Source organism: Caloenas nicobarica, chromosome 2 (assembly GCF_036013445.1).
Source record: "Caloenas nicobarica isolate bCalNic1 chromosome 2, bCalNic1.hap1, whole genome shotgun sequence".
NCBI lineage: Eukaryota > Metazoa > Chordata > Aves > Columbiformes > Columbidae > Caloenas > Caloenas nicobarica.
The window spans coordinates 53305101-53327647 of NC_088246.1; the positions used below are offsets into that span (position 1 = coordinate 53305101).

At 37.3% G+C, this 22547-nt stretch overlaps 1 protein-coding gene across 3 annotated transcripts in view; it reads left to right on the forward strand.

Moving 5' to 3' along the window:
- The window catches only part of UBP1 (upstream binding protein 1), a 40783-nt gene extending 18472 nt beyond the window's left edge, over window positions 1-22311 (forward strand). Inside the window, exons 4-16 of one of the 3 annotated variants that reach the window (XM_065627454.1) lie at window positions 563-668; window positions 1277-1383; window positions 3090-3242; window positions 3397-3507; window positions 4035-4142; window positions 11250-11353; window positions 12195-12249; window positions 12420-12513; window positions 15882-15972; window positions 16660-16769; window positions 18159-18301; window positions 18893-18944; window positions 20458-22311. In XM_065627454.1, the coding sequence (XP_065483526.1) occupies window positions 563-668; window positions 1277-1383; window positions 3090-3242; window positions 3397-3507; window positions 4035-4142; window positions 11250-11353; window positions 12195-12249; window positions 12420-12513; window positions 15882-15972; window positions 16660-16769; window positions 18159-18301; window positions 18893-18944; window positions 20458-20495 (1272 nt within the window). In that variant the 3' untranslated portion in view covers window positions 20496-22311. The remainder of the gene's footprint in view (window positions 1-562; window positions 669-1276; window positions 1384-3089; window positions 3243-3396; window positions 3508-4034; window positions 4143-11249; window positions 11354-12194; window positions 12250-12419; window positions 12514-15881; window positions 15973-16659; window positions 16770-18158; window positions 18302-18892; window positions 18945-20457) is intronic. The other 2 variants (XM_065627455.1, XM_065627456.1) reach the window with 2 other exon arrangements.
- The last annotated feature ends 236 nt before the right edge of the window (window positions 22312-22547 follow it).

The following is a 22547-nucleotide window of genomic DNA, read 5'->3' on the forward strand; positions in this document are numbered from 1 at the left end:
AATATTTCAGCTAGAAAAGTTGGAGTAGTTTGGAAGTTGTTTGTTCCAACTATTAGTTAAAATAATAGATTTGTTGTAAATATATTTACAAATATTAGGAAGCTCTTTTTCTATTAATTTTATTTCTTAAAATTGTCTACAAAAATTCAGAAAATTCCCAATGAAAAAAAAGTGGTCAAACCGTATTCACTGCTTTTCAGAATAAATGAAGTCTCCTGTGTTTGTTTTCTCGAATAAGTTTGTGTTGCCTGCACAGCGTCAATACTATGCTGTCAGTGTTGTTCAGTTCACTGCATGCAATTCATAGTGACCTTTGGAATATGCAATCAGATGTCATTCTCTTTTGTACTTTTACCACATTTTCAAATATCTCCTGCTGCTCAGTTCTGTTTCTGTGTCCTGGAATATATTGGGATACTGATGGTTGCCAAATTTTTTGCTGTAAATACATGTGTATCAGCGCTGTGGCTATTTTGGAATGTTCTAGTGCTTTATCTTTAAGCTGTTTCTAAACATATAGTAACTTTATGGCTCATCAGATGCTTGTTTTCTTCTTTGTTAGAGTATTATAAGAGTTGTGTTCCATGACAGAAGGTTGCAGTATACAGAGCACCAACAGCTGGAAGGTTGGAAGTGGAACCGCCCTGGGGACAGACTTCTCGACTTAGGTATAATTGCTTCTCTCTGATGCCACTGTATGAAATTCAAATTTAAATTGATGATGGTCATATTCACACTGGGGTTGGTGAAAAAACACAGACCGGTTTTCTATGTGCTGCTTTGTCGTACTGTGTATTTTGAATATAAATATTCTTACCACTTTCACATTCCTTTAAAACCTTAAAGTGTTACAGAAGTAAAATGGCAACTCTGCAGCTTATACATTTAGTAATCTTTCTAATTTCGATTCTAAATGTTACAGTAATTAGGAGAACACAGACAAAAGTACTTCCTCTAGTAGATTGTGGAAGTGACACCAACACGGTTTCTTTATTTTGCATAGTTTTATATTTTTTGTTGCCTAAGCCCAGGTGTGAGGGGTTGGTGGCCTAGGGGAATCAAAAAACACCCCCAAACCCTGAGCACTTTGTATGTTGAGTCTACTACATTTCTTCAGATCAGTCCTAGGAAACTGCTAATGGGCTTGTGATCAAGCCACCAAAGCACGCCTTTCTTCACTCTGTGTTTGCTGATGGTCACTTTATATTAAAATTTATTTCTAGTGTTTTCTTGGAATATGATTATTTTTAAATATGTATTACTTATTTTAATGTAGATATTCCAATGTCTGTTGGAGTCATTGATATCAAGACAAATCCAAGCCAGCTCAATGCAGTTGAATTTTTGTGGGATCCAACAAAATGTACATCTGCTTTTATTCAGGTTTGAAACTTTACTTGACTGGATGTTTGTGTTTGGTGCCGTTCAGGTCACAAACAGTAGTATATTTGCACTATGAAAATTCTTGGTTTCTTGTTTGTGGGAAAGACATTAAATAGAAGGTTCATAGCAACTGTTAGGTCTATAAGGGTTCCTAGTTAGGTTTTTCAACTGGATTGGAATTTATAAAAGCATCTTTTAAAAACAATTTAAAGAAAAGGCTTTCAAAAAGCTCTTTGCAGAAAGCTGCCATGGTTAAAATATTTAGTCTAATATGGAGTACTAGAATTAATTTATATCCCTTTAAGTAACTGCTACTAATATTGTTTTTTTAGTTGAGAGGCCCACTGTCCTAGAGATGAGCTTCAGCAGAGGCTTGGCTTGAGGATACAAAATGAAAATTAATGTGCTACAACGAGTTTTAAATCAGACATTGAAAGATGTTTTTCATTATGTTAGTAGGCTTCCTTGTAGTAGGATTTTTATTATTTATGCATTTGATAGGGCAATCGAACATGCTTTCTTTGGAAATTGTTTAGATAGAATGTTAAGTTTTGCATGGGAATTTTTGGGTTGCTTTTGTCGCAGATCTGATTTTATTGCGAAGAAAAGGTATAAAGCTTGAGGTAGCAGAGATTCTTACTGAGGCTGCCCAAACAGGTTAAATTTCACATTGTCAGTAAATTAACTTTGATCTGGTGCAATTGAAGACATGTTTTTCTAGTAAGAATTATGCAAGTACTAAAATGTAGCCTCCTTGAAGAAGTGTGAGATCAACTATTGCATTTTTTTGTTCATGTACTTCCTTAGAAGAAGTGAGAATGGATTGAGCAAAAATGGAACTGATTCTTATGCAAGTAGAGTTCACTTATTCTAAAGGCTAGAGAACACAGCATAGCAGCGCTGATGACACTTAAAATTTCAGTTTCCAGTCTATGGTTCTCTATTGTTGATGGCCATAGGAAATGAAAAGGTAGTATTGTAGTCATTGAGAGTGCAAGGTGTCCAGAGTGCTCGGCTTGCTTAAAATTCTATAAAGAAGCAAAAAAAATTCGGAGCACTGTGCAGTGAGATTCATCATAACTTTTTGTTACACTGATTTTCTCCTTAGATATCTTTTAGGGCTATTTCTGGCTTAGAAACCCAGTCTTCATTCTGATGTAGCACTTGAGACAAATGATTAAAAAGTCTGCTCACTTTCATAGGAAGTTTGGCATATTTGATAATACTCTGATTTTGCATGACATAAAAAATTCTGCCAGTCATTGACCTTCTATGGCTTTGGTAATATTTATTACAAGTAACGCTGAAGTTTATTCTAGCTATAATGCGTTGGACAATAGTATCTTGAAAAAGTTTTTGCTATATTCATGACAGATACAGTTGTCAGCCAGATATATTTTTCTTAAGATCCAGGAAGTTCTACTTTAATAAGAATCTATAATGATGTCTGGTTTTTGGAGAGATTTTGGTGACACACTTGCTTGTTTCCCCTCTTCCCTGTCAGCTCAAATACAATGTTTTTGGCTTCATTTGCATGTGGGTATGAAAAGGAACACAATGTTAGTTATGTAGCTTGGTCCTCAGATAGTCTGGGTAATTTGTTACTTATCCTTAGAAAATATATATGATGTTGATAACACATAATGAAATTAATGTCTAGAATGCTTCTGAAGGTCCTTTTTGCTTGGTGGTTGTTTTTTTTTCAGGTACATTGTATCAGCACTGAATTTACCCCTCGTAAACATGGAGGAGAGAAAGGAGTTCCTTTTAGGATTCAGGTTGACACTTTCAAACAGACTGAAAATGGAGAATATACAGATCATCTGCATTCAGCCAGTTGTCAAATAAAAGTTTTTAAGGTAACAGTAGAAAACAGATCCTTAATAAGTCTCTCAGAAGCTGTTGTAAAGTTGGGAGGACACCTTTAAATTACTGATTGACTTCTGAGATCAGATTTCAAGTATAAAACCGTTTTCCACCTGCTTTCTTGTTCATGTAACTGTTCGTTTTTAGCCAAAAGGAGCAGACAGGAAGCAGAAAACAGACAGAGAAAAGATGGAAAAGCGAACCGCACATGAAAAAGAAAAGTATCAGCCTTCCTATGACACCACAGTTCTTACAGAGGTAACAAAATAGAATTGCATGTGCTCACTGAGGAGAAGATACATACAGACAACTGTAGTCTTGGAAGGGTTGGGGAAGAGTTAGTTCTACACAAAAATAAGCTTTTTGTTTGACAAACTTGTCCAGTGAACAGCAACGTTAAATTTTAACATTTTGTAGTAAACTTTCATTTAAATACTCAATAGATGCTTGTATTAAAACACAGTAAGATTCAACACTATTTGACTGACTGTACTGAACCCTAGAGCAAGTCTTTTGGTACAGCTTGCAGCTGAAAAGCACAAAAAAAAAAAGAGGGGGGAATCTAGAATTTAATTATCTGACAAATTTGAGCTTCAGAGTGTATTTTTTGGAGATTACTGAATTTAAGGCCAGAGCCTCAGTAGGTTTTTGGATTTTCTTTTTATTTAAACATCAGTGAGTTCTACGCGGTTTTCTAAATATTTCAGAATTTTTTAAAAGGCTTTTAGATCTTTCCTCACTGTGTAATGAAAAAAAATTGATCCAAATCTTTGGTGTTTGTCCAGATGAGGCTTGAGCCTATAATTGAAGATGCAGTTGAACATGAGCAGAAAAAGTCCAGCAAGCGGACTTTGCCAGCAGACTACGGTGATTCTCTGGCAAAGCGAGGCAGTGTAAGGGACTTCTGCTTACCTTTTCATTGTGCAAGATACCTTGTGCAGTGTTAGATATAGGAGAAACTTCCATTATATAAAATAAAAATATTTTCATTGCTGTGTCTTAATTTTATTCACTTTTATGTATACCAATTACTCCATGTTTGTTCTCGGCAAAGGAATCCTTCCTAAATCTAACACTTAAACTGTTGCAGAGAGACTGTGTAACTTTTAAAAGTCAAGAGCTTTCCGCTTATGCCACTTTGAATGAAATAGCTTTTTTCTTTCCTATATATATGTAACCAGTGGAAGTAAGAAGAGTGAAATTTAGTGTTTTATTCCATATTTGTACTGACATTCAATATAAGTTTCCATGTGCATCAGTGTTTTTAAAACACCATGTAGTGTTGCAGATGGTTGATCGTTAGTTACTGATTTTTCCTTTAGCCATCCAAATATCGTGCTCCAAGCAGGTTTAATGTGGTTCAGAAGGGTCAGCAGATATTCATGATGTGTACACTAACCCTGTATAATAAATAAAAATAAATCCAACTTATATCCTGTGCACTCTTGCTGTCAAGGGTTAACATTTTAGATTTCTTAAATGCTATGTCTTAAGGTGAATATTGAGACCTTACATTCTTCAGTGACAAGCAATCCTGCATCTTCCATTTGGCAAGTTTAAATGTCAATTAATAATGTGACTGCGGAAGACAGTTATTTGACCATTCTTTGAACAGGCATGTTGTACTGACAGCTCTTTCCCAGCAGTGCTGTCTTTGTCCATCAGACATTTAGTTTGTATTATGATCTGCGAAAGTGATGTATAAGGTTTAGGTTATAAAATACTTTTCAGTGTATGCCTCTTGTTGTTTATAAACCATGTAACTGGGTGGGAGGGAACGAGCAATACTAAGAAAGATGGGCTCTTCAGTGGATTTTTTTTTGGCCCCTGAAACTATTGTAAGCACTCAGCTGTCTAAATTTACCTTCTGCTGTCCCTAGTTGCTGTTTTTTACTTTCTTTTTAAGAGGCACCTTTAGCATTATTTGGCAATGCAGACATTATTGTATTTGTTTCAAATGTCCCGGGGAGGGACATATAGACAGGAGAAAACTGGACTTTATCACTTTTGCTTATAAAGCATGTCTGAAGCATCTTTTGAAGCTGGTCCTTTGAGGGATTTCTTTTTTTTTTTTTTTTCACCCCGTGCTCTCTTTTCTTTCTGTTGTTGTAAGTGCTTCATTGAATGATTATTGTTTATAGGAAGAAAAATAGAAAAAGGTATTTTACAAATAGATGACAAAGCCCTTGTCCAGATTAGGACAAACTCTAGTCAAATGATACCTGAAAGTTGTTTAACTTGTTCTTAGCTTAACAATCTCTTGAAACACTAAGCTATGAATGGGACCATTACCTTCATTGTAGTGAAGAAAAATTGATGTGGGACAGGTGGTACTGGACTTCCAATGCCTTTCCCAAAGGAGGCAACAGGATTGTGTGTGTGTTTATTTCTTCACTTCTTGTTTGGGATGAAGGATGACGCACAGACTATTTTGGAATAACAGCTATGTACAGCTTTCCACTTCTCTTAATTGTCAGCCGACTACTTCTGTTTTGCATTTGCCCTTAATACAATTCTATCTTGAGATCATTGGGTCAGTTTGTTGAAACCATTTTGAATTTTATTCCTGTAGGATGAAATGCCTTCAGCCTCTCTAACTTGGTATCATCTGTGGATTTAACACATAACCAGTTCCATCATGACAATGATTTTTATCATTAGCAAAATGATTAGAAATTGCTGAGCCCATAAAAAAACCCCATGAAACACTATTTTTGCTGTATTAGTAGTGAAACCTTGGTGGTGGCTATGCACTCATTAAGTACAACTCTTTTGCTTGATCTAGAAAAGGAATGTCTGATCTACAGCTTGAAGGCCCAACTCACCAGCCTTTTCCTCTTGTCACCAGACAGGCTTATTCTTCTGGGTCTTGTTAATACAGACAGGGAATGATGCATATTTCTAGTTAGAGCAGTTCTGTCCCTGCGAGTCCATCTTCCCAAATACAGCCATCAGAAGGTTTGGCAGTTATCAGACTTGCCTCATCTGTGCAGATCAAATGTACCGTATGTGCAGTGCAGCTGTCACAGAGGGGCTTAGGCACAAAACCTAAAGACCTACTTTTAAGTATGAGAATTGACGCTGTTTGACATATTATTCTTTATATATGATGGATCTTGCACTTCACATGTCCTAGGAACTGTGGCTCCATTACAGAAGAGAACAGGATTGTTTGGAGCGTATTTTTCTTGATGAAGTTGAGAGTGTTGGCTGTTCCTTAGCAAATGCTGCTTCCTACATTCCCAGAAGTAGTTTTTTGTTATCTTTTCTTGAATTCCAGAAATTTAGGTTGATCCAATCTATAGTTCTTTTTAAAGCTGGGTATTGTTATCCTCCTCTTCCACCTAACCTATTATATAGGCTTTTTTCTTCTTTGCTATTTGCATCTCATTTTGTATTTTGTTTCTTTTTTTTTTTTTTTCCTTCATATATGAATTCTTCCAGCTCAGCCACAATCTGATTTGAACAGATTGGTTTCTTACTGTGCTTCCTTCAGGAAACATTGAACCTAATATATTTTCTTTCCAATTTAATTCGTATGGAATTGTAATCCAATAAAAAGAGTTCGATGAAGCTTCCTTTCTGAATGGTCATTCTGCTCTGCTCTTCTCCTATCCTTTCTTAAGAACCAGAGATTTTTTTCTGATTACTGTCACCCATCTTTTCCTTCTCATTCATTTTCATAAGAATGCCATCTAGATATGCTTCTCCATTACTCCTTTTTATTAATTTGATATTTCAAAACTTGGTGAATTCACTACAGTTTCTGCAGTATTTGTCGCAGTATTTTCCAGGCAGACAGATGCATAGTTAAACTACTTGTTAAGGCTCTCTCTTGTGCTATGGAACATAGATTTCTATTTTTATTATTTTTTCTGTAGAGGTAAAAGGCTACATACAAACCTAACACTTGCCTTCTGAACCTCAGAGTGGATGTTTATGTACAGGTGACCTTCATCCAGGGGCCATTTTATGAAAGAGGCACTTTATTTTTTCTTCTCTTCCAAATGTATAGAAGCTAGAGCTTATCTAAGGAACAAGAAGAAAAAAAATGGCCAGATTCTTTTCCCTGCTTTGAATTTGAAAAAGCAGGAAAATTTGTGTTGTGATAATTGAGTCTTTGCACTTTTTTCTGTATGCAGTATCTTGGTTGATTTTTATCTTAGTATGTGTGACACAAGCTAGACTATATAAGGCTACAATTTGATTAAACTTGGTCAAATGGTCTTTTTTTGCAGATAGAGCTGATTATAGGGCATATGGAAGTCAGAAGACTTCCAGTTACAGACCTTGAAATAAATTGGAACAGAGAGTTTTGGATGTGAAAGATGGGTGCAGAAGATAAATATTTTCTGTAGATGACTTAAATTTAGAATATAAAACCTTCTGGAGGCTGTGAGAGTCAGAAAGTGAAGCTGGAGCAAAACTGATTTAGTAACATAATCATATAGTTTTTTTCCAATTTGTTTCTCCCTACTTCTGTCTATACTTTATAGCAGTATCAGTAGCATACAGGATATGTAATGTGGGTGACTTCACGTTTTGGGAATAACTTTACTTATTTCTGCATTCATAATAATTAAGTCTAGATGAGCAGAAGTTTTTTGCTTTTGCCAACAACTGTGGACTTTTTGGGCAAGAGCCCAGTATTTTATAGGTTCATTGCAAAAGCTTTGTACCATGCATAATAAAATTGCTGCCTTCTCTGAAGGTGATGCTGTGTGCACAAGTTTAAGTTGTCTAATCTGGAGAACAATCTTTTCGGTTTTGTGTTGATTTGGTATTTGAATATAGTATGGAGTTCTTTGCCAAAGTTCAGTTCTGCTCTCTTGTAAGGCATGAATTTGGGCAGATTCAGGTAGACTGGAAGTAGGGAGGGAAATTACATTAAGCAGTGGCTTAGAATAATTTGAGATTTTGCAATTCTTCAGAAGTTAGGAACGTCCTGAGTTTAAATGCTACATATACCAAATCTGAAAAGTCAGAAAGATTTTTCTATCTTCATTTTTAACTTAGTAAAACCATTGGTCAACATTTTATAACCTCGTTCATGTCCTATACAGAAGGATGTTAAAGCTGAAATCATAGAATAGTTTGGGTTGGAAGGGACCTTCAAAGCTCATCTAGTCCAACCCCCTTGCAATGAGCAGGGACATCTTCAACTAGATCAGTTTGCTCAGAGCCCCGTCCAGCCTGGCCTGGAATGTCTCCAGGGATGGGGCATCTACCACCTCTCTGGGCAACCTGTCCCAGTGTTTCACCAGCCTCATTGTAAAAAAATTTCTTCTTCATGTCTCTGAAACCAAAATAGTTTTATCTGTCCAAAAATTAATCAATGTTTGGAAATTAAGGCATAATTTCCCGAGTACAGTTGTATCAGAAGCATGGAATCGGTGTACTAGTAGTGGAGGGCGGTTAGTCATGAAACTTCAAAAACAACATCTTTGGAGATTCACCAGTATACATTCATTGTTCATTACAGGTAAAGATACAATGCCAATCTTTTTTCTGTTCTGTGATGGTGTTCTACAGAGTTGGTTCCTTCCTCATGACAGACTGACATTTTTCTCTTAAGTTTACGTCCAGTGGCCAAAGACTTTGGTATTAGTATCATTAGCTTGCTGAATGTCCTTTGGTTAACTCAATTTTGCACTTAAGAATAAAAGAAATATCCTGACTGATCAGACCCCAACTCTGTAGAGTCTAGTGTTCTGCCCCTGGCGGTGGCAATTGCCGATGCCACTTTCTGTGATCCACCGCCCTCATAACCTCGTCATGGATCTGATGCCCAGGACTTTGTGTAATCCTTTCTGAACTTGATGGGTTTGTGAAGTGCGGGACAGTTGTGCATGTGAGTGATTCTGAGAGCTTGGATTAATTGCTTGAAGATGCTTGAAGAATGTATGCTACGCTTTCTTGTTCCTTGAACCTTCCTTGAACCACCTCAGTGGTCAAATATTCATCTTCCACTCCACAACCTATAAGACAGAGAACTGAACCAATAGGCATGTTGCAGCAGTATTATTAATGTAATTACTACCACTGCTACTTTTTTTCTTAGTAACCAACCGATTCAGTCTCAGTGGACAGTCAGTAAGAGGACACAAGGCAGGAAAGTGTGTCTATAGGACAAGAAAGGCTTGCGTTGGATTGGGATTTTCTTTTTCTAAATATTTCAAATGTACGTCTTCCTGTGTTTAAACTCAGAATTTTATTCTGAACAACTTCAGCTGGGTTTTAAGGACAGAAACTTTAACTGCAGCACATGCCTTGGGAATGGCTCAAAGCTGTTCTCTGACACCAGTGCATTCTTCCCTGCCCCTGAATTCAAATGTAAGTCAAAAAGAATAGTGGCTAAGGGTGTACAGGTTGCATCTGTGTGTCCAGATGAACATCTTGCATTAAAATTTAGGGAGAGAATGTCAGAAAATGAAACAAAATGAATTGCACTTCCAAAATATTTCAGAAGAACAAAGCTAACATTATTATGTTGGCCTTTTATTTTAAAATTATGGCTTTGGGGACCACATAATTGGGGAATGAAGGCCCTTTTTAACTTACCTGTTTTAATGTAGCATCTTTGAGATTAACGTTAAAATGACCTTCGGAAGAGAAACAACAGATGGAATATGCAGAGTAGGAGGAAGAGCGGGTAACCAATGGGTCATAGCAGAGTGTGCTTGGTGTGGATGGCACTGGTTGTCGTCTAAAGGGTGGCTTAGAGTATGTCATCAAAGGCTGTGTACACAGTGGCTGGCAGAAAGGCTGATTTGAACCAGATCTTGGACAGATGAAAAATTTCTAAATTTTTAAGCTATGGGCATGCAAGAGTAGTTTTTTTAAATTGTATGCGCCATGCTGTGGAACTTGCAATCTTACTGTGATGGGTGGGTGAGGGCTGGAGTCTAACATAGAAATGCTGTTAACTGTTTTACAGAAGATTACAGCTGATATTATCCTCATTTACTGTTTCCACCAGATAGTGAAAGGGTCTTTCAACACAAATTTGTTGAAACATGTTCCATTAATATTAGGTCGTACTTGTTCTCCTCCCTCTTCCTCCTCTGCAAGGCTATGATACAACTCAAAATGCCCTTACAGGGTATTTAGCTGATGTATGATAAGTATTTCAGAAATCTTTGTTGTTTAATAGGCATAGTCTTAGCTTACTTTATCTTGGGCAACTTGCTTGTTTTAATCCTGCCTGTTTGTCTTTGAAGATACCAAAATCTGTTTGTGTGGTTTTTTGTGGTTTTTGTTTTGAATATTGAATTTGCAATGGTATTGGAAACACTAGAAGCTAGTCTCATTTTGAAGGGATTCTATCATGGTGGTTTAAAAAAATATCCAAAAAAGATTGACTGAATTGGACAGCTGGCTCATAATATACTTGTGATGACTTAAAAGTTGTGAATAAAAATTCCAGTTTACCAAGCAGTTTAGAGAAAACAGTACATGCAAGCATCATTTTAGTTCTGCAGTAAATTAGTAAAAAATTTCAATTCACACAATTTCTACTGGAAATTCCATTTGTATTTAATTGTTGTCAGGGCAGATATATTTAGTTTATCCACAAGGTGAAATCTAGCTTCATAGTTTTACTTACTATTGCTGAACACCTATTGTTAAGTCATGAGACCTGCAGTTTAAACAGCCCTTTTAAGATGAAAGAAGTTTTTTCAGCAGATGGGTTGAAGTGGGTTGGTTGTTTTGTTTTAAACTGAGTAACCTCTAGAGGTCTTCTCTAGCTCCACCACTAATACGTTCACTTTGTTAACCGAAGATAGTATAAATAGAATTCTTCCTGAAAGAACAAGATAAAACAGAACTGATTTTAACCTGGAATATCTGCATGTAATGTGTGGGATGGAGGGAATCTTTATTTGGAATTACGTATCAAAATTCTCTGGAAAAAAGCGGGGCTTTAAATTAAAGAGTTGTGCATCAGAGTAAAAATTGTATTGTCAAGAGAAACTTAAGTTTTAATTTTTTATCTTCAGTGTTCGCCATGGCCTGATACTCCTACAACATTTGTAAACAACAGTCCTACTCCTGCTCCAACTTTTACCTCTGCTCAACATAATACCTACAGTGTCCCAGACAGGTAGGTTTCTTTTCTGTAACCTAATTAAAGGTAACATTTTAAAATCAGGCTTATTCAGAAGCGCTTTCTGAGTAAATCCAACTGTTTTCAGGTTCCACTGGGGAATGAGAGATTGTTTTGACCTATATATTTATTTTAGAGTTTGACATGTGCGTCATGTGATGCATTTATGACGTAATTACTTCCACTTCAACATTTTTCCTTTTTACTATACACTGTTGGAAACTCTTCTTGTTGTCTTTTGTCGTATAGCAGATACTTTCTCTTTTAACTGTTCTCATTTAGTCCTTGTCTATGGAAACTGTTTAGCTTTTTTCAGAAGAACAGTTTTTGTTCCCCTTATACACAGTTAATATAATTTGCAAGGAAAAAACCCACCAATAATCTTCACAAGCTTTTCAACAGAAAACTGTAGTAGTAAACACACTTTGTACTGAGGCATTATTTAAACTACTGTAATCAAACTTGAGTGATCAAGGAATGATTTACAGTGGTATTGTCTGGTCTATGTGCCTTTGTTTTGTCTGCTTTGTATTTTACTACCTCTCCCTCAGTCACCCTTTAAGGCAGGTAAGTGTCTGTGTAAGCGCCCGTGAGTGTTGGGAAAGCTGCTTCTTCAGTTGATAAAGAATACATAGAATAGGAACCAGACAACTTGCAAATATAACTGTGATGATCTTTTTCTTGGGTTTAAGTTAAGTTTCACTCTATGCAGTGTTTAACTTGTCTTTCAACAGTGATATTTATTGTTTGGGGAATTTCAAGTTATTTTTCAGCAATGCTTGAATATTTTGCTTAATAAAATTCTATTAATGCTTTTTTTTTTTTTTTAAATCTATAGCAATTCTTCCTCCCCAAATCATCAAGGAGATGGAACCTCTCAAGGGTCTGGAGATGTGAGTGTTTGCTTTGTATATTTGTGTCAGAACATTTGATTTATATATACCTTGATATTAATAGGTACTGGGGAAATGTTTAACTGAGGAAGTTTTTTAATGGCTTGGGTTTGTTGTTTCTTGTTTTGTTTTTATATCCAAATTATCATATCCAATCTTGTTTCTTACAGCAGCTTCATCCTTCAGCCACAATCCAGGAAACTCAGCAATGGTTGCTCAAGCATAGGTTCTCTACCTATACAAGGCTTTTTTCAAATTTCTCAGGTATCGTTTACTTTTTTGTTTAGAGTTTTTGTGTTAGTGAGCAAGTTTTGTGGGGGAAAATAGTTCTCTAAAAACAATACGCTTCAATATTTATTGTCATTTACTAACTTGTGTATTAAATGTTCAGTTTGCATTGCAAGGCATTTTTTTCTAGTTGCATTGTGCACAAATTCACCCTAACACCCAGAAGTTAATCTGAGGTTGGTTTGTTTGTTTGTTTTTTCCTGTGATAGTTCACAAAATCTTTTTAACCTTGATAAGTCTTTTGAGAAAAATGAATTAATTTGGGAAGTCAGACCAGCAGGCTGTCTATTGTGCTGTGCTGTTTCCTAATGGCAGCTGGTATGCAATCATCTTGAAGAAAGTGCAAGATATTGCTGACATCCACCCCATGTTAGATCTTTTCTCTGGAGTTAAATGTAACTGTAGTATAGGAAACTTTCATCCTTCCAAACTCTCAAGCTGTGAATAGTCATTCACAGAAATGGCAAATTATTTTTTGTATCGAACTTTGCTTCGATGCCATTTAACAGGAGGATTCATTTACCTACATGTATTTTTGTCGTAATTTTTTTCGTTTTAACAGAATGTCTGATTTTTCTTCCTTACATGTGTGTCAGTGTAGTTTCCACTCTAAGTATGGAAGCAAGAAACGGCAACAGATGCGCCCTGTGGGGCTGTGTTTTGCTGTTTGCTTCTTTAATCTTTCATGTCATTGTGCAAAGGGTGGGATGACACAGTACACACCATGAGTAACATTCCACCTGTTCCTTGGTAAAATGTGGTGCGGATAATTTGAAGATCCCTGCTCTCAGGCCGAGCTCACGCTTCTGCCAGAATTCTGTTTGTACCAGGGGTCTTCCTTGGTTGCGATTGTGTTTCTCTAACTCTGTCTAATAAGGACAGCAGCCCCAAGTACAGATACTCTAATGCGGCATTCTTGAAATCTGTCTTTTCTCCAGCTAGTTAATTCTGTTCGCAGATGCCTCATGTTTTCTACCTAAAATTCATACTGTTTTCTGCTAGGATAATACAGGTTCTGAGAAATAATCTCACATTCAGCCTTTCTGAACAAGCTGTGAAAGTGTCATCCGACCCTGAGAAGTTAAGTTCTGCAGTCTCACTGGTGAATGAGCCAATATTTTGCAGTAACTTCCTCAGCAAACCATATGGAAACATGGCGTTGATAGAAATTATTTAGGTATAGTTCTGGTGACATCAATATAGGCAGCAATAAATAAGATTTTGTAAGCTGCTGCCAATAACACTACAGTAATACAATAAAAATAACTAAAATTTTGAGATTCCCCCAGGGGTCCACGATATTTTCCTGTGCACGGGCAATATGGCTCCTCCAAATAAAAACTGACCAGACCTTGAGATGCTGGTGAGGCCTCTGGAAAACCTGCAGTTTTGGCACATAAGAACATGATTTCTGTGAGAGAAAACAGACCACATATATAATGTTTAAGACCCATGTGGCACCACTAGTTATCTCAGCAATAAATCGATGCCATCCTGGGTTTCCCTCCTCAGGGCGGCTCAGTACACCTTGTAGTAAAGCAACCTGTCGTCGTACATCGGTGGGCAGCGCTGCCGCCAGCTGCCCTGCAACCATCAGCATCTACCAGCACATCCAGATTGACATGTCAGGGCTCCTTAGCTAATCAGTGACTTGATGATTTTATTTTAAATACCGTGGGCCTAATGGAAAAGCACAACATTTTCTAGTCAACCTTTGTGAGATTGGAAATGGACCTTTTATTCTGCTCATTAGTTTTTAATCTGTGCTGCTTGTGTTGTGATTGCTAAGCTTTCAATAAAATTTAGTACTGAATTTCTGACAAAGATCCTTGGAAAACTGTTAAAGTGGTTCTTCTATTTAATTATTATCTTTATATGTTTATAGAAGTCAAATACTAGCCAGCAGATAGATTTTCTTTGAAGCGAGACGTGTAGTGTAGCTTTTAATTATACTACTTCAGGTGTGATTTTATTATTATTATTATTATTATAGTACTGTAGGGGTATGATGACAAATTATTTTTACTGTATTTCACCTATGCATTCCTAGATCATCTGTGGAGTGTTTTCACAAAGTCTGACTTTTTTTTTTTTTCTTGTGCTCTCACTCATCTATTACAGTGACTGATTTTTTCAGACTGTTGTTTTCCTTGTTGACACTCATGCTGCTTCTAAGAAGCATGCTTCCTTCCATTTTGTGTTTAGATCTGCATAGTATCTTTTATTGATGCTTCATTTTCTAAAGTAAATGTTCTGGGAAGCAGCTGTTTTCACAGCTCATTCAGTCCTAGGAACATTTAAAAACAAATAAAAACTTGCTTTTGGATGGAAGTATCCCACATTCACCCAGTAGGCTGCTGATGGACTCATTTGACCACACTGATTCAGTTGTGCCAGCCTTTAGCAGTATCTTCTATAATTAAGAGCATCGTAATAGCTTAAGTGCATAGAGGATACGATGTATTAATTGAATCATAGAACAGTTTGGGTTGGAAGGGACCTTCAAAGCTCATTTAGTCCAACCCCCTGCAATGAACAGGGACATCTTCAACTAGATCAGGTTGCTCAGAGCCCCGTCCAGCCTGGCCTGGAATGTCTCCAGGGATGGGGCATCTACCACCACTCTGGGCAACCTGTCCCAGTGTTTCACCAGCCTCATTGACCAGCCTCATTGTATTATAAAAAATTTCTCCTTTATGTCTAGCCTGAATCTCCCCTCCTTTAGTTTACAACAGGACAAGGGGTAATTGTTTTAACATACCCTTCTAAAAAGTGTGTCCCCATCTTTCTTATAAGCCCCCTTTAAGTACTGAAAGGCTGCAATAAGGTCTCCCCAGAGCCTTCTCTTCTCCAGGCTGAACAGCCCCAACTCTCTCAGCCTGTCCTCACAGCAGAGCTGTTCCAGCCCTCTCATCATTTTTGCCGCCTCCTCTGGATCCCCTAGAATGATTCCTTGAGTGAGAAACCATCGAATATCTTCACTCTGTATTTTGCATTGGTTTAAAATATGCTCACCTGGGTGTCAGTTAAAACATTAAGTCATTTAAGCCATTATCTGGATATAGAGCAGTCATCTGTCCCTACAGAAATTGTGTGCCTTCCAGACTTTGTACATTTTCAAAGAAGTGAGCACCATCAAGGGAAACCAACCACCTTTGAAAAATGGGTCGCTTTTTCTCAGTGCTAGCTAGTGCCTACTCTAAATTTTACTTGTTTGCATTTGCGGGATTCCATTTTTATAATGGTAGAGTTTGTTATTCTTTGTTTAAATGAACATGCGATTTATTTTTAAAAGTACAGATGTTCTAAAAGAATCTTCATAAAATCCTTCTGTGTTTCTCCAGGTGCTGATTTATTAAAGCTGACAAGAGAGGATCTGGTACAAATCTGTGGTCCAGCCGATGGAATTCGGCTATACAATGCACTGAAATCCAGGTAATACGTTGAGTGTGAGGTTGAGTGCGGTTTGTTCTGTCCTTTACTAGAATCCCCTGTCCTTAGAACTGGGAGATCTGGGAAGGTCAGTGTGGGGATGGGCCTCAATGTCTGCGAGAGCTGTCTCAGGAACTGGCAGCAGCGTGTTTCAGAAGAGCCTCCTGTGTTCGCCTTTAGGGCAGAGCCCAGATGAGGTGCTGGCACTGACCTGTCCAAAGGCAGCCCATGAGACTGGTACCAGTGCAGTTGGGCACTGCCAGTTTGTTGGCAAGACACAAAACTTCTCATTTACGGGAGCCAAGAACAACCCCCAGCTGAGGCCTTTTGAGATTATGAGTGTTGCGTGTGAACAGACAGCGTCCCAGCTGACATGTCTGATTCTGACCAAAATGGGTATTCGTTACCATTGACCTTCGTAAGAATTGTCATTGTCACTCAGATAGTTACGTTCCAGGATTCCAACAAGCAGCGTCTTGATGAACTCGGAATTGATTGTAATTTTGTTAGAATCCAGTAGCATCTGAGAGACCGCTTACCATTATATTAATTTTTAATTTTTTTTATCAGTTGAGAGAAAACATTTCAAGTATACTATTAGCATAACAAATCTACATTTGTGGCATATCACCTTCCATATTTCCAGGGCAAGTAACCTTTTCTCTGATGTGTGATTTCTTTGAATTGCAGGTCTGTTAGGCCCCGTTTAACAATCTATGTCTGTCAGGAGCCATTAAGGAGCATTCAACTGGAAAGACAAGATGCAGGCAACGGGGACAGCAACAATGGTGCAATATATGGTATGGCGCATAGAGGTCTCTCAGCATATCATTCCTGTGTCTTAATGTCTAAAACAAGATAGATGGGAAGGAAAAAAGAATAGTGAAGAGGCTGAATTTCTTTTTCTGGTGTGCAGAGAAAACCATGGAAAGTTATATGTAGAACAACATTGCTATTTTAACACTGCAGGAGATGAAAAGACTGTTGAAACCTCTCAAGGTTAAATCATTGCTTTTTTTTTTTTTCCAGTTCCTTGATAAACCTAACTCTAGTTACATGGTAATTAAGGAGCTCTCAGATGTGCTATGTTGTTACAGCCAAGGTATTAACTGGATAAATGTAGGTGCATGTAAAAGCTACGTACAAATAAAACACTTTGATTATTTCCCGTTTTTCAGTCAGGTTTTGCTGTGCGACTGAACTAAACTGTGTAGAGCTTAGGCAAGGAAAAACAAGCGAGCAGTCTACGGGCTCATGATTTTAGTATTATTCTCCTGAGAGATAGCTGATGTTTCAACACAGATGGAAACTTAGTACTTAATTGTAAATTCATGTCGATCTTACATTTAAGAGAATGGAGCTGTTTGGAATTATTCTTTTCTTGCTCTTGGCTTTGAGTGAAGAGACCTCCCTGCCCAACCAACTGAAATGTGCACTGGCTGCTGCTGTAATAGTAGTTGTGTATTTTCCATGCAAGAATTGAGGCAGAGGAGGATCTGTAAATAGGATACTGTCTCTGTGAAATACATCTTTTCCCTCTGGATATCTTCAGTCTTCAGTTTGGGACAGAAGAATGTGCAAACATTGACCAGCCGAGGGCTTCTAGCACTATTAAATAAAACTATAGAGCTGTAGCTATAGCATCAAACCAAACAGCTACTTTGTCTTACCATTCTGTTTGTGGTGTTGTATTTCCCCCCCGCCACCCTTCGCTCAGAGGTGATTGGTAGGAAATTTATTCAGACAGTTGAAAAAGGCTTTCTTTACCAAAAAAAAAAAAAATCTACATCCCTTCTCAAAGCAACAGTATAGTAGTGTAAGTCAAGCATATTACCTGCTTGAGACGGTCCAAAACTACTTCCAAAGTCATCATTAGGTGAGTCTTAAAGATGCATTTCAGTCTGTTCGACATGACTGTGCCTTTTGGTGCAGGATACAGGAAAAAATACGGAATTTGCTTTCAGTATCAGATCAAGTAGAAGCCTCCCCCTTGTCAGAGAGGTCGTGCTCCTGTCTTTACCCTGAAGGAAAAGTCATGGCAGTTCATGCTGCTGAGAACAGGAGAGAGTAAAGGTTTCTGGCTTTTAAAATTTTTTAAAGCCAGAGTATAAACAAATTCCTTTTTTAAAAAATATAGTTATTTGTTATCAATTTGTATCGTGCTTATTTAAATATTTTTTTTCTTGTAGTTTATCATGCAATCTACTTAGAAGAAATGGCAGCCTCAGAAGTCACACGCAAGCTCGCTTTGGCATTTAATATTCCTTTGCATCAGATCAACCAGGTTTACAGACAGGGTCCCACAGGTATCCACATTCTTGTTAGTGACCAGGTAAGAAAATTTTATTTTCTTGACAAATTTTATTTATGAATTAAATAGAATAGAGAGGATTTTCTTATGCTTGCTTATGACTGGGGTTTTTTTTCTGTTTGATAATGCAAGCTAGTGTTTTCTGATGTTGAGAGTATTTTTTTCCTTTTCATTAAAATGAGCAGAGAGATCCTTTAAATGTCACTCTTCCTCTACCTGAATAAATTCCCATTATGAAAAGGGAAAGGCAACTGGTCTGTGTAGTTCTGAGATGCTGCAGTAATTACTTAGTATGTATTTACTTTGAACATGCCCAAAGGCAGGGAGTCTTTAAATACTGTAGAACTCGGCTTATTCAGGCATCTGCTACACATATTTAGAGTTCCAAAAACACAGCAAACAGTAACAGGCTCCCAGCTGGTTGTCACATGATTAACAAGCAGTATTATGACAGTAATGTATTTTAATTTGATTTGCTATATTCTTGTCATTTGCTGAATAAAGCCAAAAATACGCAATTGCTTATTTAAAAGCCTGTGTTTCATATGTGATGTATTTATTTTTCGCATTGGTCGTGCTCAAGAGCGTTTCAAAACTTTTTTTTTTTTGTAGATGGTTCAAAACTTTCAAGATGAGAGTTGTTTCTTATTCACCATGATAAAAGGTACAGTGTCTTTTCTGACAGTCTAAAACACAATTGTTGATTCTACCAGGGCACCTTCTGTAAAGCAGAATATTGTTGTAGTAAAACTTCCCCAAGCAAAGAGTAACAGCAAATCTACTGAAGGCTGACTTGCAAATAAAATAAAGAAAATAAATCTGCATACATTAGTGGCAGAAAATATGCACAAGTTCTTCCTCTTGTAGCCAGACCTTTCAGGCTCTGCGTAGCACCTCAGTCGTTTCTCCACGCTTTCAGTTCAGAACCAGCGTGGTGCTCAGTAACAAACCTCCTTTAAAATTCAGTCAACCGTCACTGAACAGTGCTTGCTGTTAGTCATTGGTGAGAGTGAAGTTTCAAAATAATAAAAAAAAAAATTTAAAAATATCCTGGCAGTAGTACCTCTGAAGTTCAGAAACCTAATAACTGGGTCACGATAGTTGGCAGAACCAAGTAAAAAATTCTCCAAGTATAATAACCTTCAGTAGGCTGTTGTTGTAGACAGGATGTGGCTGTTCTGCTGGGCAGACTGCGGCATGTTTCCTCTGCCTAACAAAGACTCATAAGGCTGGGGTTTAGCAGCGACTCGTAAACTCAAACAGGAACAAACTCCTCCACCCCTGTGCTGTCAAATAGGTGGAATGCTTGTAATTGTACGGATGCAGTTGCACTGGGATACAGCCAACCTGAGTCCATAAACGTTCACGTTTCTGTAATATGAGTCTCCCTTTTGAACACAAGGTGTTTCAGGTGAATGTCACACTTCCTTAGGAGTCCAGTTTCTTTCTGGTAGAAGCTGCCAGGAAGTTGCTGTCATCATTGACAAGTTTGACTCTGCAAATTTTACCTAGAGAAACCGTCCCAGCTCTGAGGATCCCATTACAAATTGTTCATCATAACATTTCTGTTCAGCACAAGTAGGAAATTTTTAAAAGCTACGTTTTTGCTGTAGATGAGCTGTATTTTTCAAGTCTGCTTTGCTGAATCAACATCCTAATTTGAAACTAATTGTTTTGTGTAGCATAAAATGTTTGCATGGTCAGCAATTGTTAGAGACCTGTTTATCTCAGGTGTTAAGCCTTTGGTGGTACTGCCAGCTTCTAAACATAAACACCACAGGTTTTTGTTGGTTTTTTTTAACACTCTCATTTGTTTTTCTAGTTTAAGGCTGAGCATCACAAAATAGGTTATTAAAAACATACACTAAGGATTTATTGGTCTTGCAGAAGTTAAGTGCCTTCTATGATACTGTCACTGTCCAATGAGGTGCGTTTAATGAGTACTAGGAAGAGCTCAGAAATAACTGGAAACCAAAGAGATTTTTGAAAGTTATTCTTCAAGTGCTTAGTCTGAATAGGAGGTTACTGATATTTCACATTTCAAGTTTAATATTTTGTAATAGTAATAAACCTCTTCTACACAGTAAAAAAACAAGTCCATACCTAGATGTGTTGGTGTGTTGCCTAGTGTGTTTATGGTTCTGTTTATGAAAGACTGACACTTGCTTATTTTTCAGCTGAAAATGGTGAAGGCTTCCATATAATTTTGAAATGACGTCACACAATTGCTAGACTGATACTCCAGCGCAGAATGAAGTCCTGCCTAAAGATTATGAAGATCATCCAAAACCTTAGGATCTAACTTCACCGTATGTTTCATATTGAAAACACAAAATGACCTTTCTAATGAGCTGTTTGAGAGGTGAACTTTCTTATCACTGCCATAGCTAAGTGTCCTCATGAGAGGTATAACGCCACGACAGCTGACGTACAGGCATGCAAGACAACGTAAGCAAAGGTGCTTGCCCTTTACCGAAATAAGGCAAATTATGGCCAGTAGATACAGTTTCTAGAAGCAAAGCCCTGTTGCTTTTCTATTCTCTGTATCCAGTTGGAGATGAATGTAAACTCATTTTGGGGCATTTACCTTTCTGTGCCAGTTTGTCTGTTACTTGCTTGTACCTTAACGCTGGTTTTATTTTTTTGACGTTAGCAGAGCACATATTAATCTGTGTGGAGATGAGTAGTTAAGCTGATCGTGATCAGGTTGTTGAGAGTAAAGCTGTCAAAACAGCTTCCCATGTAAATTGTGTATAAGAGTGTATGTAAGAAGTGTAAATGCCAGGACAGGGCTTTGAAGAAGCCCTAGACAGATGCAATATATGCATGCAGCAAACTGCATTATCAGTAGTACCTTCTTGGAGGGATTAATATAAATCCCATGGGGTACCAAGTAATTGTGTTTTGCTTTAACAAATCTAATGGAAAAGAATTGCCTATGCATCCTTTATGTTTAGTTTCCTTGGTTCTCTGTGGGGAACTGCTGCAGTTTAACTCTTTGCTTGTAAAATTGTGGGTTTAAAAAATACTAGCAGCGAGAGGTGGATTTTTATGATTTAGTGGAATTATGCTGATGAGGGAAGATGACCCATGGGCACCATGGGGCTCGCGTAGCTTTCAGCAACATCAAATAAATTGCTTATGAAACACTAAAGATACACCATTTTAGTCTCCTTGCCAGCAGGTGGATGCCTTGCTGTAGTTGCTCTTCTGGACAATTATCTCACCTTTCTGTTGACCTTTCTTTGCCCTCTGATCCATACTGTACAGCTGTTACAGTGCCTCTTCCACATGACCAAATATTTACTTTTCTTTGAAACAGGCAATGTGCTTTTTCAATATTTTGGCTATTTCTTGTAAAGACACAGCAGAGCATTTCCTAGGTTAACATGAAGTTTCAACTGGTTAGGTACTTAGAGGGGAATATTTCAGGCAGTATTAAGTGACAGCTCCATACTTGTCATTTTGTGCCTTTGAAAAGTTCCACCTTAATCTCTGTCTTAAGAGCTTGGGAATAGTTTGCTTTTTTTTGCTGCAGTGTTCGCTGTAAACAACTACTACAGCATGTAAAAAAGCAACTTTGATATTTTCATTCCCTCTTTCATGACTGGCTCAAGTGCTTAGCAGAAAAGCTTCTGAAAGCTGTAGCATTTTGAAAGCTTAAATTCATCAAAGCTAGAGTTTCTTTCCTATTTTTGTTTTTTCTGCACTGAAAGTAAAATTTTATGTACTTAAATGTTTCTGCCTATAAGTTGTTCATCTTTGGGTATTGTTTGGTCCTAGTATTTTCTTGAACTGACACTTGTGTCTTTTCAGCTCACACGGTATTCAAATCCAAATGTTTTATAAAAGTGGAAAAATCCTTGATTGGAAAGTATCCAAGTATCTAATTTTAAAGAATATTGAAAGTTGTACAGTAGTTTGTCCAGCTCACTTGAAATTGGAGTTAAATTATGGCACCAGCAAATTGCTTTTGTTTTTTAATAAGATGTACACATTTCAATTTAAGTATAATAAATGTTTTTCAATAATTTTGTAAATGTGCTTTCTTTTTGTTTACTTTTTCCCCCCCACTTACATTAGAGATACTTTTGTTGTTAAGATTTAGACTAACTGCAGGACCTACCCCAGCCATAGTGGTAGGTAAATGTGCACACACAGATCTTCTGCTTCTCACAGAAAACTTGGTTAACATTGAAATAATTGAAACAAATTCAAATTTGACAACAGCTGATTGTATATTTAAGTGTCCTATATCAGAGTAGGT